The sequence below is a fragment of the Myxine glutinosa genome, chromosome 1 (genome assembly GCF_964187855.1).
Source record: "Myxine glutinosa chromosome 1, kmMyxGlut1.1, whole genome shotgun sequence".
In the NCBI taxonomy this organism is placed as follows: Eukaryota; Metazoa; Chordata; class Myxini; order Myxiniformes; family Myxinidae; genus Myxine; species Myxine glutinosa.
Window position 1 is genome coordinate 185,016,731 of NC_136261.1, and position 19,087 is coordinate 185,035,817.

Here is a 19,087-nt window from a genome sequence, read left to right on the forward strand (position 1 = left end):
AGCAATGTGGTAAAAAGTAACTTCTTTTGTGACATGCCTGCAAGTATCTATTGGTGTGCATCTAAATGACTGGTATTACTGTGGACAGGAGCGTGATGCAGGGCAGTGGAAACTGGAAGAGTTGCTTCTGGAAAAACTAGCTATAGAAGCTGGGCAGCAACAACACCAAATGCCAAGTTCACCAATGTGGGATGGAGCGCAAAAAGGCCAAGGTGGGTACAGGGTTTTGCAAACTAGGAAGTTGTTAAACTTTAAAACGTAATCATTACCTTTTAACCATGCCATAAACCCAGAAATAAAAAATAAAAAAACCAAATTGATGTGGTTTAATGATCTTAAACATATTTTGTGAAAAATCTTGCCACATGGAAGAGTGGGTGTTTGTGTGTCCATCTGTTTATTATGGAAGAGTGAGATGTATATATCTGAGAATTTGTACCCACATAGCAATCGGTGCCTCGACCTTCTTCTTTCTTTAATGGCCACAATTATTCCCACATTCTTGTGGGTTTGGCCGTTCTTGTAGGTTTGGCCGGATGAAGTTTTTGGCCCAAGTCTTTCAAGAATTTCCCAACCAGTCTTGACGTTCAACTTGGTAGTTAGGGTGGGAATTTATAATTTGCCCAGGCTGCGAGCAATAGCTTGCCTACTTTTTGTGAAGGACACCGAAGGAGCTTCAACATCCACCAATTAATTCCAGCAGACGGGATGCCCATTTAACGTTCATCACAGGGATTGGCACACACATTAATGCATGCGAAACATTTGATTGACAGTTTATAGTTCAGTATAGATTAAAACCCAGGGTAGACAACTTGGAGGCAAGTGTGCGTACCTCGAGACCATCCTTCCAGCCCATTGGGTTGCCTCGATTAGGTTTGCTCAAATCCAATGAAATGTCACGTGATAATGACAAATAAATCTTTTAACATCGTCTTGTATGGAAGAAAGATGAAGATTTGTTCTTTACTTCCCCTCATAAATTTTCTGACCAATTGTTTCACTTTCAGGTTGTCATTTGTTCACAAGGTAAATACTAAAATGCTAATCAAAAAAACTAGAGGGATGGAGACTAGTAATCATCTTATTTGAGTCAAGCAAGCTTATACCAGTGATATTGATATATATATATATATATATATATATATATATATATATATATATATATATATACAGTAATCCCTCGCTATATCGCGCTTCACTTTTCGTGGCTTCGGTACATCGCGGGTTTTTTTCGCTAGTATATGTAAAATTATATATCGGATTGTAAATTACCTTTGACCTTTACACACAACACGGAGGGTGATATTTACAGAAACAAAACACAATTCTCAAATCCACAACAATATATATATATATATATATATATATATATATATATATATATATATATATATATACTAGCAAGGATACCCGTCTACGACAGGTGCAAATTGGAAGGATTCTTAAAATCCATTGATTAAAGGTGAACGCTCTGACTATATCCTACAATGCCTAATGTCGGATCGAGACTTAGAACTTGGGACTCAGAAGACTCAGAGAAAAGGAGCAACGGATATATTTATTAGAACTCGATTACACAAGCTTGCGGACAGCAAGATGTCGCAGAAGGTTCACATGAAATGACCAACACTACAACAAGATGCTCTGAAATAATTCGATTTAAACTTGCTTTATATAAGGAATATCGGGTGTGGTTTTAGCTCACAAGATACAGAGACAGAATGGGCTCATTGGCCCTCCCACCATAGTCCCATCCTGTTGTTCAGTTAGTTAGAGGAAGCTCATCAAGGCCACTCATAGTTTAACTCAGATAAGGAGATGGTCAGCCATATGTGGCAACATGTTTACAACTTTCTGTATAGAAACCTTGGTTGGGAAAGCACAAAAGGAGGGGACACTCGTAAATGTGTCAGCCACAGGATATTGGCAAAGTCTAGAGGGAGGCTGAGAGATAACAGCTGCCACCAAGGCCAGGGAAGGGGAACAAGAGATTGTGTGTGCCCACACAGGCCAAGAGCTCACAAGCACAGAACTCCTTATTAGGATATTACACATCCTCAATGCATAAGAAAGGACTAAGTATTATGAAAGAGTACAGCAATCAGTCAAAACAAAACATATAATTGGTTATACTTGGTAATTGGTAAAGCAGCAAGGATATGCAAAGGGGGAGGGGCATTACAGCTCCCTACATACCGCCCTTTTGGATCTAAGATACAAAGTTATCTACGAGCCAATCAAAGGCCTTTATTTCAAACAAAGCAGAAACAAAACCAATCAGGAAAGTCATTCAACATATCACGCGAAGGCAGCCCAGTAAGCATGTCCCGTACCCAAAGCACCACACATACTCAGTAGGATGATTCGCGTCTGTATGTGAGTATGCAATGTAAGTCCGTAAAAGCGGGGTGATCAAATGGCATGAAAAATCCTCCAAGAGAGGTGAGATAGACAGTGTAAAGGGTTCACTAAACGTACCACACGAATGCAGCCCAGTGAGCATGTCCCGTACCCAGTACCACACATCGCACTCAGCAGGATGATCCGCGGGTGTGTGGGTGTAAGTGGGTGTATGATGTAAGTCAGGTGTAGATGGGTGTATGAGGTGAGACCGTAGAGGCATGAAGATCGAATAGCGCGTCAAATCCACAACGAAGACCTCTGGTTCCACCGGGGTCCACACCCAGGAAGATCTCCCGACCCACCCTTGGAGCACAGAGGTGCGGCCAGGACTCCTCCCCAACTGGAGCTCGCCCAGGCTTCCCCAGGTGAAATCCTTGTAGATCTTCAGCGCTCAATCGATATTCATGTTCATGAGGTCTCTTACATGCTGGTGATCTGGGGAAGACACAACATCGTCAGTATCAGGTGGCTCAAACCTATGGCCATAAAATAAAGCATAACGGTCCAAAGGAGGGAGAGCGACTTCCTTTGGGTCAAAGTCGAGATCGTCCGAGGCGATGCTGCTTGCATCGCTGCTATTCCTGGACGAATTCGTAAAACAATCAGACTCGGAACTCAGAGTATCTCCACGATCGAGTTCCTCTCCATCCGGGCTTGGGTTTGCAGCTGGGTCCAAATCCCGGACTGGGTCAGTGGCGTTTGACTCACTGTGAGCTTGTGAGACATAAAGGTGAGCTCGTGAAACATAAAGAGGCAAGGCCTGCATTGAGACATAAACATCAGTCGGGGACCCTTGCAAGTGGCCCACATCATCATCGGTAACATCATCAGTAACATTATTCTCAGGTGGCGTAGGCCTGCGGCGTCGACGGCCAGCAACAGTCATAGCCTTACACATCGAGAAAAAACGAGAGGAGTCCCTTAGGAACTCGTTGACGTCTGCATGCGACGTGTTGGGGCCCAGAGTAATCGGCCTCCTGGCAGCCTGAAATGCTTCGAGGTCCGCAAAAGTGTAATCAACATCATTATCGGTAATATCAACAATGGAAGAACAATCTTCGGAAGCGGAGATCTCATTGTCGCGGCCCAGTGGCTCGTTCGGGTCGTCGTTCCAGGATCCGCGGTCTGCAGTCACGTCGACGGCCGGTGTGTCATCTGGACCTGCGATCAGCTTGTCGATCATCACCATGGCCTTTTCTGTTGTCGTCTTCAGTGTCCATCCTGTGGAAAACTTTCTCACACACGCAAGGACTAAAGCCTTGATTATTACACAACTAACCACGATTCCAAGGACTATTGCCAAGGCGGTCAGTACCCACTTTACTATCGTACCTGTCCATCCTTTGAACCAGTCGGTAAGCCACTGGTGGGAGGCTTCCCGATCCATTCGATCCCTTGTCAATATATGAGCGCTTTCCCTTAACCTTATAATAGCAGCACTGACCCCCTGTGAGGGGTCAGGAATAAAAGTGCAACATCTACCCTCAATTATCCCACATACCCCTCCTCGTTCTGCCAATAGCATATCTAACGCAACCCTATTTTGCATAACCATTGTACGCAGGTGGACAACTGTGTCCAACATTTCGTCATGTGCTGTAGCGGTGGCGTTGGCCACACTTTCTAAGATTAACGCAATTTTGTCAATGCGGTAACTGCTCATGACCGTCCCAGCCCTCGTTGTGCTTCGTTGTGTCCTTATGAGTGCGGGGGTATTATGCAAGTGTCGTCGCATTTCCATTTCTGGGAAAACTGATCCTAAATAGCAAATTCCTCCCCAATTATCAGGTAAATACGGGTAAGCTTTGTTCCCGCATACAAACATGGTTCCGTGTGGAGCCACTAAATGAGTGGTCATGCAAGTGCGACGGTCTGAGATAGTGTTTGTTCCGTTTTCCCCTTCCCATGCCAACTGGAGGTGTGTGAGGTTATGTAAGGGCGAACTTGTAACATTTACTAACAGCATGTGTTTCCCTTCCCTAGGGTCCGCGAGGAGGGTATCTCTACACACGGATTTACCTACCATTATTTGGCCCTTTCCTTCTAAGCAGAGGGCCCCCTTAGCCGGCTTGACCCAAACCGGCGCCGGACGTTCCTCAAAGTGTCGGGACTGGATGGGGGGCGAGTACTGGAAAACTCGTTTACACGCGGTTCCGTCAGAACCTTGGCTTGTCAGGGTTGTACTAAGGCATTTGGTGTCTAGTGGCTTCGAGCACAAATCATTGAGTGATAGGGGTAACACTACCATTGGTATTCCTGCTGTGCTGGTGCGGGGAAGGTGCATACACATCCAACACCGTGTCCTGTTCTGTAATGTGGCCATATGCCGTGCGACCTTCCAGTATGTGTTCTCCTCTGGCTTCCTTCTTACTTCCTGGGCAGGCGGGGTTTTAATGACATAAGCGGCGCAACTAGGTCGGACGTAGGGTTCAGTTCCATTTGGAATTAATGTGCGAGGGGGCCATATTCCACATTCAAGAATCATTGTTGTATCCGGGCCAATGGGGGTATAATGCAATAAGAGGGTAGTATTCTCAATACCCTTGCCCCATCGATATCCTGGGGCATATCGACTGCTTATGTCCCCAGTGTATGTTCCATTTTCCACTTTCCTAACCTTAGTCAGGACTAGGCGTGGTCTTGTCATGCGTGCCTGTGGTGTCTTATTGTGTTGCACTATAGCTTCCACCCATCTTACAGATAACCACTTAAAGCTTGTTTCCAAGTTACAGCAATTCACCGCTATTTTGTCTCCCCAGCGAGCCGTTATATACTTGACGGGGTAGAGGGGAAATGCTGAATAGTTGTCGGGTCCTGGGTACTTGGGGAGGTCCTTTCTCGATAGCTCAAAGTGCAAGAGCCTATCTTTGGCAGGGGGTTTGCGGCAGCTGCCCAGAATTCCCATCATCATGACCGTCATCGCCGCCCTTAGGAGACTGTGGTGCCCTAGACGGTGCATTGTCTTCAGCTGTGTGGGGTGTAGTGTCTTGTGTGGCTTGTGGTGCGGGGATGGACAACTTACAATGGGTGGCGTGGATCCACGAAGGTTTAACCTCGCAGAAGACTGCCGTCGGTGTGACCAGTAGCACCTGGAATGGTCCCTTCCACCGTGGCTCCAAAGCAGCCTTGCGGGTGAAGTGCTTTACGAGCACCCAGTCGCCGGCCTGGAAGTCGTGGATGGCGTGGCCTATTGGTTCAGGCAGCGCCTCTCGTACTCGAGCATGGATGCTGCGTGCCACATTGGACAAGCCTATGCAAAATCTCAAAAGCATGTCATCCATTACTGGCAAAGCAAGGGTGGACATGTCCGTTGGTGCTGAAACGGGCAAGCTCATAGGTCGCCCCATTAATATCTCGTGGGGGGAAAGGCCCGTAGTGCGACCCGGGGTGGAACGGATGCTCATCAACGCAAGCGGGAGAGCCTCTGGCCACCTCAAGCCTGTGTCTGCGCAAAGTTTCGCTAGTTTATTCTTTAAAGTCTTATTCGTTCGTTCCACAAGTCCCGATGACTGTGGGTGGTAAACGCAATGGAAGGACTGTTTAACGCCCAACGCCTTCAGGATGCCCTTGACCACCTGCGCCGTGAAATGACCCCCTTGATCTGACGAGATTATCTGGGGAATGCCAAATCTGCACATAAAATCCCTTACGAGGCGCTTCGCTACAGTCGGGGCATCGGACTTGACGCATGGGTAGGCTTCAACCCATTTGGTGAACGTATCTACGATTACCAACACATAGCGAAACGACATGCTTGGTTCCAATTCTGTAAAATCGAACTCGATAGTTGCGAACGGCCCACTAGGCGGGGGCCATCCCCCATCATGTGCATGTCTCGGCGGCGCCCCTCTATTGTGTTGCTGGCAGACCACACACGATCGGCACACTTCGGATACAATCCGTGACAGTCCTGGCGCTGCCCAAGTGTAGTTTATCTGTCCCATCACCCCCCTTTGGCACACATGACCATTCTGATGAGCCATGCGTGCCAGCCAAGGCAGTAAGGCCTGGGGTGCTATAGGTTTCCCCTCAAGGGTCCATATTTCTCCTGGCCCAAGGCGTATCGCCCCTCGCTTGAGCCAGTCCTCGTGTTCGGCCGTCGGTGCAGCGTTCTGCAAGTTTATGATATCGTCCTTAGTTGGTGTGGCGGGTGGTCCCACAGTTGGTATGTCAGCAATCTGTGCGGATGTCTTCTTTGCTCGTGTCACCATCGGCATGTTGCGTTCTATCTGTTGGTTGGCGGCCTTCCCTGCCGCCTCGTCCGCCCTTGCATTGCCCCGGGCAACGTCAGTGTCCGCCCTTTGGTGGCCACGACACTTAATTACCGCGATAGCGCGGGGAAGTAAAATACTTCGGAGGAGCCCTTCTACCAACGCGCCATTCTTTATCACTGAACCGGCAGATGTGAGAAAACCTCTCATCTTCCAGATGGCCCCTTTATCGTGGACTACGCCGTGAGCGTAGGCCGAATCTGTGTAAATGTTGACGGCAAGGCCTTCCGCCAAGCTGCACGCTCTAGTCAAGGCGCACAGCTCCGCCTGCTGTGCGGAAAATGTAGGTGGAAGACGCCCGCTTTCTACCGTTTCGCTATCCGAGCACACGGCGTACCCGGACAACAGGGACCCGTCCCATGCGCGCCTAGCTGATCCATCGACATAATATGTACAGTCGGGGTATTCTAAGGGATTGTCCTTTAAATCCGATCGCACCGTGGAGACTAGCTGCACAACGTCGGCGCACACATGGGGTTCGCCCTCCTCAGGGGTGGGCATCAGTGAGGCTGGGTTGAGTGTCGTGCAACGTTCGATCGTGATGTTGGCTGCAGTGATCAGTGCGGATTCGTATTGCATTAATCTAGTGTTAGACAAATGCTGTGTGCTTCGCTGTAACAACAGCGAAGTGACGCAATGCGGTACCCGTAGCGTTACTGGGTGTCCCATAACGATGTCCGCTGTTCTTTCTACTGCGTACCTGGCCGCTGCCACGGCTTGCAGGCACACCGGAAACCCTCGTTCGACCGGGTCTAACCTTTTACTAAAGTAGGCTACCGGCCGCTCCTTATCCCCATGGGTCTGTGTCAAAACTGACTGGGCGAAACCTCCCACGGCGTGAGTGTAAAGGGTAAAAGGTTTCGCATAATCCGGGAGTCCTAATGACGGTGCCGTGACCAACGCCTTTTTCAGCCCGTCAAAACATCGCCTCAATTCCTCCGTCCATACCATTTCGTCCGAGGCGTTTGATTTGGTCGCCTCGTATAGTGGCTTAGCCAGCAGCGCAAAATCAAGTATCCAAGTGCGGCAATATCCCGTCATACCTAGGAAGCGCAGCAGTTGCCGTTGCGAGCGAGGGCGAGGCAGCTCCATGATAGCGGTCACCCGTCCAGCATCCAATTCTCGTTTTCTGTGCGAAATGGCGTGTCCCAAGTAAGTTACAACCTTCCGCACAAACTGAAGTTTTGGTCTGCCTACTTTGTGGCCTTTGGCCGCCAAGGCCTTTAATAGGGCCATGGAATCCATTTCGCACGCCTCCTTTGAAGGGGAGCAAATCAACAAATCGTCAACGTATTGCAGCAACACTGACCCTCCCTTCAATTCCACATCCGCCAGGTCGCGGTGTAGCGCCCGGGAAAACAGAGTGGGGCTATCTGAAAACCCCTGAGGTAGTACTGTCCAAGTATACTGGCGCCCCCTATGGGTGAAAGCGAACAAGTATTGTGACTCAGGCGCGATGGGCACAGAGAAAAACGCAGAACAAAGGTCGATAACTGTGAAGTATGTTGCGTCCGGCGGGATTGACATCATGAGGGTTTCTCCATTTGGGACTAGTGGGTGTATGCCCTGTATCACCTTGTTCACCTCCCTTAAATCCTGTACAAACCTCCATTTGTCCTTCGACGGCTTTTTTACTGGCAAAATTGGTGTATTACATGGGCTGTTAGTTTCCACGATAATTTTCTGTTCCACTAGGGATTGAATTACTGGTGCTATGCCTACGTCGGCCTCAGGTCGTAGCTTATACTGTTTTACATTTGGCAAGCGCATCCCCGGCTGCACTGCTATCACTAGAGGTTTGGCGTCTCGCATCCGTCCAACCTCACTGTCGCTCTTAGGCCATAAATTGTCTGGCACCTCCGCTAGGAGGTAATCTGACTCACCTGGGTCCGTCAGCACTGCCCTCATGGCATAGGTGCCCTTAGGAGGCAACTCTGCTACTTCGAACACTCCATCCCTCCGTTGTGTCTTGAAGTCAATTGAGAACCCTTCGCCATTTTGGAGCCGTTTCAAAGTCCAGCGGCCTCTCTTACTCCGATAACCTTGTAAGGGAACTTCTCGTAACCGCCCCACCATCCAACCTACACTTTCCGGCGGCCACCCCTTGGCAGTAGTGAGGGTAACATGGGCGGCCGCTCCTTCGGGGTATTGGGTCAACGCACGCTGACTCGAGGTTAGGACTGCCTCGAGTCCTATTCCCTCACGGCCGATCCATATCCGTGATAAGTGTAGAGGCGTGCGCTCGCCCAACTTTTCCTTAACCTTCTCTCGATAATTCTCATCCTCACCCGTTGCATCATAGTACGCAGTGCAATGGGGTGGATTATCCTTTACGTTTTTTATCGAAATTTGGTGCAGTTGTAGCCAATCTCGCAGAACTGAACTGTCCAAACACACATTATCTATGATGTGCGTCCAAGTAGCCAGAGCCCCTTCATCCAAGCGCCACCAATACGCGGTGGGGCCGGGCCGAGACAATGTCGTCATTAACAAGTCGCGTTTAGATTCCGCGACGTCTACGAAAACCCTCTTCTCTGTACATGAGATTTGACAGCCCAATCGGCACAACAAGTCCCGTCCCAACAAATTTGTCGGGGCGGTAGTGGTCATCAAGAACGCATGTTTAGCCTCCAGCGGGCCGCATGTTACTCGCACTTCCTCAGAAATAGGAAGCGCTTGGGGCAAGCCCGAAACACCCAGTATTTGAACGTTCCTCGCTGTGGGGCGCAAAGAGGGCAATTGCCCCTTGTTAATTGTGCTGCGAGTCGCGCCCGTATCGACGAGAAATTCTAATTGTTTTCCCTCCACATCCAACGTCAAGGTCGGTTCCTCTGCCGGTGTCATGGTCAAGAGAGGACACTCCTTGGGCGACCCGCCAGCGTCCCGTCAATAGGCCCCTCTATTGTATTGGGGCGGAAACCCCTTACGAGCCTTTGGGCAATCACGTATCCAGTGTCCCATTTGCTTGCAATAATGGCACGGTTCCTGCGGAACCGGTGGTGCGGAGGGCATAGGTCGTCCCTCTACAGCGCCCCTTCCGCCCAGCCGGCGTTCTGGCGGCCCCCACTGTGACTGGTTTACAGGTTGCCATTGCGGCGGACCCCGAGGCGGGGCCCAGTTCCCCCTTGGTCCATTCTGCATCCCACTATTGGGGGGTGGTCCAGGGGTTTGGAGAAGGGGTCTTGGTGGATACCAATTTTGGGGAGGGGGCCCTTGCACAGTCCAAGTTTGAGGGTTTTGAGGAGGAGGGGGAAGAGGGGGTGGTATTGTCCATTGTTGTTTTATCTCGTCCGTATTAATTAGTCCAAAGTCTTCCTCAGTACAACCGTCGCAGTTGTCATTTTCGTGGTGGATCCACTCTCCGTTGGGGAATTGGCCCTTATAGAAAGGCCAACACCCCCTCCTATGGTCCTCAAAACCTCGGACAGGCCCCCACTTCTGGCACTGTTCGCGTATATAGTTCTGACTCTGATCCCCCTTTTTATTTTGATTAAATTGAGCCCGTTTCTCCTGGACAAACATTTGCAATATTTCCTCCTTAATATCCTTCTTCTCCTCTAAGGAGGAGCCCGGACATTGTTCCAGCTTGTCGCATAATTCGTTGGTTGTCATTCCCTTCCAGCCGAAGAGGACGGACTGTACCTGTTTCTTTAACATCGGCCGAAGCCCCTCGATTAGATATTGATTTACCAATGGTTGAGGTAGCCCTACCAGCTGCATCGGACCCAGTCCTCCCCAGCGCGCGATGGCCTTTTCCAACCTTTCTCGGTAATCTCCAATTGGTTCTCCTGGTTTTTGTTTTATGGCCCCGATTTTTCCCCAATCCGGACCCCCTGCTGGCAACAGCGCATGTTCGATGGCACCCAGCAGCCGGACCTTCAGTGCCTCCCATTGCACTAAAGTTATCTGGCCCGCTCCTGCTGCCCTTGGATCGTCGTGCGGCCAGTGTGCTCTTTGTCTAGCCCTTTCCCATACTTTGGGTGGGAGCACGGATACTCCCATATGAGTTATGTCTCGATAGTCGCACTCGCCAGCTAAAAACCAATTCGACATGGTTGGCCCTATCTGCCGTGGATCCTCAATAAGCAAATGTTGAATCCTTTCCCGCATTACCGTTAAGGAGGATTCTTTCCATGGTACCCTTTCTCGAACCCCCTGACCTTGAGCATTAACTCCAATAATTTGTACGGGGCACAATGTTTTCCTTCCCTCTAGTTCCTGACATTCCAATGGGGTAGTTTGTGAGGTCTCTTTCCCATTACAGCCTACCAGTGAGGGATATAACCCATCCTGTCCTATCGGTGGCGGGAACCCTGCGATGTCGGTCCCGTCATCTATTCCGTTAGCCCCGAGTTGTGCAAACGGTCTTCCCTGGCTCGGGTGGTTCTGGGGTATCTGGGGCGCGATGGTAGCGGGGTTATAGGGAGGTGGTGGCGGGAGCGCAGAAAGGATAGGTGGTGCCTGAAACCCCGGGACAGGGCTTAGGTCTGGGGCTGGGGAGGGTAGATTGGTCACTACTTCCCCTACCGCGGGGTCTAGGTTTTCAACGAGCGACATCAGTCGCGCGTTGGCCTGCCTCTCTATTTCTTTAAGCGCTTCATCCTGCACTTTATTCGCCTGTTTCCTCAGACCCTTGAGTTTTGTTACCTCACCGGCCAAGCTGGCCTGTTTCGACTTTGCGTGTCGCTTCATTGCTTCTTCCTTCCACCAACCAAAGACTTTCCAATAGTCAGGCGGGAAGTGTTTCGTGGCCTGTTCCAACTTTTCTAATGCCTCATACAACGCGTCCAATTTTTCCAGCGCAAAAGACCCTCCTTCGGGCCACGGTTCACCTAAATCCTTCGTCAGCGCAACCCATGACTTCCCTGGTCTCGCAGCATCATAGCCATACCTCCGAAACATGAAAAATGCTGGGGTATTTCTAAGCGGTTCACCTGCCTTTACAATCTTATTACCCATCCTGTTCCCCATCCTAGGAAAATTTAGTTTACCGACGTAGCCTTGTACCCGTGAGGATCGCCCGCCTCGCGGTACAGCCGTCTACCTAACTCTGAGAGGCCCGCAGCCTTGTACCCGTGAGGATCGCCCGCCTCGCGGTACAGCCGCGCTACCTACTCTCCTGAGAGGATCGCCCGCCTACTCAGCCGTCTAACCTACCCTTACTGTGCTTTCCTGGCGTCCTACGCCCGTGTAATACTTCTAACCTTACTTATAATTCCAACGTCTCCCGGGTAGGCCTCGGATCGGGACGCCGCCCTTATCCTTGCCCTCACAACCAGAGATCTATTACTCCTTACCCTCAGGCGCCCAACGTGGGGCACTTTCCCTTACGTAACGTTACCCTGACGAGTCCATAAACAGTCAGTTGCTCCGGGACCCAAGCGGTCCGTATTTAAATTTAGGTTCGTGGATCAGGTTTGAGCAGGGAACGGAACAAACGGCATCCGAGCAAGAGAGTGTGGGTTACAATTTGGACTGACCCCCAGGCTATAAAGGAAAAACAAAAGAAAACCACAGCTCACCTGACCCGGATCAATTGCCAGCTGGTCTCTCACCACTCACTTGCCTGGGACCGCGTCCCGGACTGCACAGACTGATCCCACCGCTGCCACCACTTGTCGGATCGAGACTTAGAACTTGGGACTCAGAAGACTCAGAGAAAAGGAGCAACGGATATATTTATTAGAACTCGATTACACAAGCTTGCGGACAGCAAGATGTCGCAGAAGGTTCACATGAAATGACCAACACTACAACAAGATGCTCTGAAATAATTCGATTTAAACTTGCTTTATATAAGGAATATCGGGTGTGGTTTTAGCTCACAAGATACAGAGACAGAATGGGCTCATTGGCCCTCCCACCATAGTCCCATCCTGTTGTTCAGTTAGTTAGAGGAAGCTCATCAAGGCCACTCATAGTTTAACTCAGATAAGGAGATGGTCAGCCATATGTGGCAACATGTTTACAACTTTCTGTATAGAAACCTTGGTTGGGAAAGCACAAAAGGAGGGGACACTCGTAAATGTGTCAGCCACAGGATATTGGCAAAGTCTAGAGGGAGGCTGAGAGATAACAGCTGCCACCAAGGCCAGGGAAGGGGAACAAGAGATTGTGTGTGCCCACACAGGCCAAGAGCTCACAAGCACAGAACTCCTTATTAGGATATTACACATCCTCAATGCATAAGAAAGGACTAAGTATTATGAAAGAGTACAGCAATCAGTCAAAACAAAACATATAATTGGTTATACTTGGTAATTGGTAAAGCAGCAAGGATATGCAAAGGGGGAGGGGCATTACAGCTCCCTACATATATATATATATATATATATATATATATATATATATATATATATATATATATATGTATATATGTATATATATATATGTATATATATATATATATATATATATATATATATATATATATATATATATATATATATATATATATATACTAGCAAGGATACCCGTCTACGACAGGTGCAAATTGGAAGGATTCTTAAAATCCATTGATTAAAGGTGAACGCTCTGACTATATCCTACAATGCCTAAGATTGGGGGGTATTGATATCAGAAAATTTTCAGCCAAACAGACCTAAAACATTTTTAAAAACTTTTGTACATACATTTTGTATAAAATATATTCTATAATTTATATAAAATATAAACACTAAACAGCATTATTCTCTTTCGACTGGATGGGAAGATAGTCGGCCGAGAAGCACCAATTCTGGAGATTCGCCTATTTTGATTAAAAAGTTTTTCCAAAATAACGTTTTTTTACAAACTATGAAAGAGCATGTAGTCCAATATGTGCCTTATACAAAAAATATAGTCACAACTTAAAGCGTTCGTCATCTGTGCCCTGGAGTGCCTCGGGGTAAACCACATTGCGTGTCTGATTGTTGGGTGCCAGGATGGTGAGTTTTATTGCACTGCCGGTCCGAGAGGCAGCCACATACAGCTGACCGTGTGAGAAGCAGGGAACAGAGAGGTCGACCCCTATTGTCTTGTACGTCTGACCTTGAGCCTTGTTGATGGTCATCGCAAAGCATGGCTTGCAGGGAAACTGGAGTCTCCGAAACTGGAACGGCAGCTCAGAGTCTGACGGAATGAGCGGGATCCTCGGCAGAAGGACGACTTCTCCTTTGTATGGTCCACAGGAGATGGTGGCCTCGATGACATTGGCATGTAGGCGAGTTATGATGCAGCGTGTACCATTGGTGGTCTTGGGTGGTTCCATGTTTCGCAGGATCATGATGGGCACACCGAGTTTCAACTTGAGGTGTGGTGGCATTCCTGACAGCTCGAGAGAATTGAGAAGCTGAACAGGGTAAGTGACTGCCTCCTCGTCACAGATGGCACTATCCACAGACTTGTAGATCCTCTCATCGCCGGGAAACTCTCCCATGAGCCAGTTGTTGAGCTGGTTGACATTGGTGTTCAGCAGAGAAAGAATTGCACGCTCAGCCAGCCATTCGGACCGGACTCCATTTGTGGAGACGACCTTGGCATTTCAGGAGGAATCTCGATCGTGTCTGGTTTGGCCGAAAATGGTATCAGTCCATTGCCAATTTCCAGGAGCAGCTTAGAAAAGTCAGTGGCCCCTTCATCGCCAGACAGGTGAGCTCACATGTTGGTGGTCAGGTGCTTGACAGTCACATGGCGCTACAGGTGGGACGTTTTCAGGCTGGCGTTGACAATGTTGGATCTGGTACCACTCTTGACCACTGGGAGGATCTGTCGGAAGTCTCCGCAGAGCAGTGTGGGAATTCCTCCCATAGGTTTCTTTACTCCTGTGATGTCCTGTAGTGTGCGGTCTACAGCTTCATAGGCTGACTTGAGTCATCGGGGCCTCATCCACAATGATGACAGCAGCATCCTTAATGACCTTGGCCAATGCTGTTCCACACTTGATGCTGCATGTTGGCTGCTCTTTGAGGTGCGTGTCGAGTGGGATCTTGAAGGTGCTGTGCAGCATTCGTCCTCCCTGGAGCAGTGTTGTGGCAATTCCACTGGATGCAGTAGCAAGAGCAATCTTGCCTCGTGAGCGAATTTTCTTCAGAATCGTGTTGATGACGAAGCTCTTTCCTGTGCCTCCTGGTGCATCTAGAAAGATGATGTTGCTGCTCTTGCCATTGTTGATGTTACCTTGCTGCACCAGTTCAAGGACTGCATTGTAGACCTGACGCTGGTCATCTGTCATTTGCTGTTGGAGATCATCAGCTTGGACAGCCAACTGCTCTTGGTTGTAGTCGACTTCCCTGAAGTATTCTCTCTCAAGCCTATCTTCTGTGCCCCTCTCTGGGGTAGGTAGGTCATACGAACTGAGATGATGACCGCCCATCATGATCACCTTGTCTTCGAGAGAGCAAAGCGCAAGGTTGTAGATGTGCTCGTTGTAGTCAGCAGCGGGATTGTCAACATTGCGACGGTGCTGAAATAGGTAGTCTTAGGTAGAAAGGATTTCACGGAACTTATCCCATAGCGTGCGTGGATTGCTAAGAAAACATGCGGTAAGGATGACTGCCATGAGACTCCGGAGGTTTGGTGCAGACTGGCTGATGCTTGCCTCATCCATAGCAAGGTGGAGGTGCTGGTCGTTTTTGAGGAGTCCCAAGGCGAGACATGCTTCATGGAAGGACAACTCTTGACCATCCACTGTCCTTAGAGCAGCGAAAGAGGATGGGCCACATACTTCAGTCAGAAGACGTCGAACGTAGTAACAGTCTCCCTGTCTCGGACTGATGCTGTAGATGCGGCCAATTGCCGGAGTCTTCCGTATTGCATGTGGTCCTTCGACCACCACTTCTCCCCACTTGCGGCGGGTCCACTTCTTGTGCATCTTGTCCCACGTGTAGTACTCGGGCACCTCATGGTATTTGAGCGTCTTGGCAAAATCGTCATGATTGCAGAGGTCGAAGCAGGCAGTCAGCGTAGTGGCTGGTGGTGGTCGCTCTGCCCTCTGTACCGCATTGTCCATATGGAAGTAGACTCGCTGGCCATTCTCGAGGTGGACAACTAGGCCAATGACTGGAGGGAAATGCTCGGAAATTGGGTGCTTTAGGATCCTCCAGACTGCCTCGCTGCTCCCAACGTAACGTGCATTCTGGAACTTAGCTACCTCATCCACTTGACGATTTCCGGCCTCCTCAAAGGCTCCCTGCAGTTCAAACACTGCCTGATCGGTCCCCTTGGTGACATACTTTGTGATATACTTGATGCTCTTGATGCTGGAGCATATCTCAATGTTGATGTGGCAGTTGAATTGGCGGAGGAGGAGCGGGTTGTAGGGTACCACCCACTGATTGGTGACTACCTGTACCACCCGTTTTCCCTGCTGGTGCATCTTGATCTCCCCCAGTGTAACCACCATCTTCTGGCTTCAGACATCGGTATTTGGGGTAGCTGTCATTTCCTTGCTCAGTGCTCTGGAGGAATGGCTTTGGGAAATATTTTGAACACTTCCGGTCCTTCATGCAAGGGCTGTTCTGGTTGAGGTTTCCGCATGGACCAGAGATCATATGTGCCATAACCATCATGTGCAGCTCAGGATCTTGTTCCTTGTTGGGAATCTCAGCACTGATGACAATATCAATTTTTTCGGGCTTGACTTTGTCCTCTGGAGCGACCCATATGAGGATGTGGGCATGAGGAAGACCACGCTTCTGGTACTCAATAGTGTACAGGAAGGCTCTCATCGTCCCAAAAGCTCTCTTCTTTAGTATCTCCATGAGCTTCTTGTGCTTTTGTCGAAAGACACGGGCAATGATGTCTGGCCGATCATGAGCTTCTTGTCCTGGCAAGAGGTTTTGCTGGACCTCGACCCATTTGGGATTTGTTGTCATTGTTATAAAGAAGTCCAGCCTCCCCATGCGACGCACATAGGCCATGGCATCACTCTGCCTCTCATGCATCCACCTCGGCCCACCTGTGTACGTCGCTGGAAGGACCACCCTTTTCCCAACATTGCGAGGGTCACCATCGCTGGCCATGAGACTGTCACGGAGGTTGCCGTAGTTATCAGCGAGTAAGGTCCAGCTCCCGGCGGATAAAGCCCAGTCGCTCCGCCTCGATTTTAGAATATACATCTACCAGAAACTGCTGAAAGAGTCGTCGCATCTGCAGTATGCGATTCCCCTCTCTCACCATGATGTCGTAGCTGTAGTACTGCAGCTGTGCGAGTTTTCGTCCATCTTTTCCAGTAGCAGTCCTGGCCACCAGGTGGATAGTGTAGCCATCCGTTCCATATGGGAACACTATGGGGTACTGTAGTGCATCATAAGATGCATGCAGCTCACTTATCCTTTTGAGAGCCTCATCGCGAAGTTTAAGGACAATATCTCTGGGTTCTGTTGGCTCATTGTCCATTAAGATGGCGACTTCTGGTGCAGACTGGGCGTTGTAGCGGCGTGCATGCTCACCACGTGGTCGCTTGTTTTCGCGGATGATTATCTGGCGCTCTTCCGAGTTATCTCCTTCTGCAAGCATATCTCTTGCTGTCTTCAGCTCATGGACCAGATGGTTATTCTTGTGGAACCACTTTGTGAGCATTTCAATGATGTGTGGTTTGAGGCCGCTGTGGTTCCTGGCAGTCAGCTCTTTGGCGTGCGAGTCCAGGAAGTAGACCTGTAAGAACTTTGGCTGACCTTCTTCAGGTGGGAGCAAGCTGCCAATGCGGTGGAACACTTGACCTTGGATACGGAAGCTCGGGTTCCAGCCCTGTACTTCAGCTTCCTTATGCCCGAAGCTCGTCATCGCAAAACTACCATTATAAGTTCGAATGTTGTCAAGGAAGTGCTTGCTGAGGAGACCTTCACCAGAGAGAAGTTCCTTCAGGAAGGGAGGAAGGGCAGGGAAAGGCTCAAGCACGACTTTCCCATTGTTGCAGCACACACCTTTGGTCTTTCCTTCGAACTTGTAAGCAGAGCAGTGAGTGCAGACTTGGTCCATTCGGCCGATGTCTGCATGAGTTGTTGGGTCAGCCGGGTCATACGTGAATGCCTCCCTTTTGTTCTTTGGTGTTCAGGCCCGAGCTCGTGCTTCTGCAGTGCGGTGACGGTTTTCCTCGTGTTTTGCATCACACTCTTCCTCAGTCTTATTTACTCGCAGTTGTTGCCGATGAGCCTGTTCATTAAGCCTGATCGATCGCTCATCTTGTGTCTCATTTACTCGCTGTTGTTGCTGCTGATGTGCCTTTTCATTAAGCCTGGCCGATCGCCTATCTTGTCTCATTTACTCGCTGTTGTTGTTGCCGATGAGCCTGTTCATTAAGCCTGATCGATCGCTCATCTTGTGTCTCATTTACTTGCTGTTGTTGTTGCCGATGAGCCTGTTCATTAAGCCTGGTCGATCGCCTATCTTGTGTCTCATTTACTCGCTGTTGTTGTTGCCGATGAGCCTGTTCATTAAGCCTCGTCGATTGCTCATCTTGTGTCTCATTTACTCGCTGTTGTTGCCGATGAGGTTGTTCCCGGTGTGTACCCTGGTTAGAATAGGTACACCGTATCCCTGCGTGTCGTAAGAGGCGACTAAGAGGGTTGGCGTCAGGAAGGGCATCCGGCCCTAAAAACTTTGCCTCGAAAAGAGAACCATGACAATTACAACTACATATGGGCAGGGTACAGCCCGAAGTGGAGATCGGTTTCTGAGCTTTGGGACATGGAATGTAGGGACAATGACAGGGAGATCAGGAGAAATTGTGGAAGTATTGGTCAGAAGAGGAGTGGACATATGTTGTGTGCAAGAGACGAGATGGAAGGGAAGTGGTGTGAGAATGGTGAAAGGTAGGCAGGGACAGAAATACAAGTTTGTGTGGCAAGGGTGCCCTGAGGGCGTGAATGGTGTTGGTGTCCTGTTTTCTGAGGAGTTTGTCGACAGTGTGGTGAGTGTGACGAGAGTGAGTGATAGGGTGATGATGGTGAAAATGATGATTGCAAAGCTCTTGGTGAACGTCGTCATCGGGATATGCTCCGCAGGTTGGTCGGAGCGATGAAGAGAAGAACAAGTTCTGGTGTGCGGTAGAGAAGCTGATGGAAAACGTGAAAGATGAGGAAGTTGTTGTGGTAGAAGGAGACCTAAATGGACATGTGGGAAGGAGTATGGATGGTTTTGAGGGAGTTCATGGGGGTTACGGATATCGTGTGAGAAATGGAGAAGGTGAAAGGATTTTTGAGTTTGCTGATGGAGCTGATTTGTTGATTTGTAATACTCAGTTCCAGAAAGGGGATAATAAGCTTGTTACATAAGCTTCTCTCTCTTGGGGCCTGGCATTGGTCACGAGCAGTCACATATACAGCTCTATCTTGGCTTTGGTATTTGGTGACGAGCTGTGGCATTCATCTCCCTTGAGCTGGGTCCTGGCTTTGAAAGTGAACGGCGCAGCCACAATGCTCTTGAACTGG

At 49.3% G+C, this 19,087-nt stretch overlaps 1 protein-coding gene across 2 annotated transcripts in view; it reads left to right on the top strand.

Moving 5' to 3' along the window:
• The window catches only part of LOC137432991 (protein Daple-like), a 115,216-nt gene that overhangs the window by 56,689 nt on the left and 39,440 nt on the right, over window positions 1-19,087 (top strand). For both annotated transcript variants that reach the window (XM_078781137.1, XM_078781139.1), the window contains exon 12: window positions 89-212. In XM_078781137.1, the coding sequence (XP_078637263.1) occupies window positions 89-212 (124 nt within the window). The remainder of the gene's footprint in view (window positions 1-88; window positions 213-19,087) is intronic.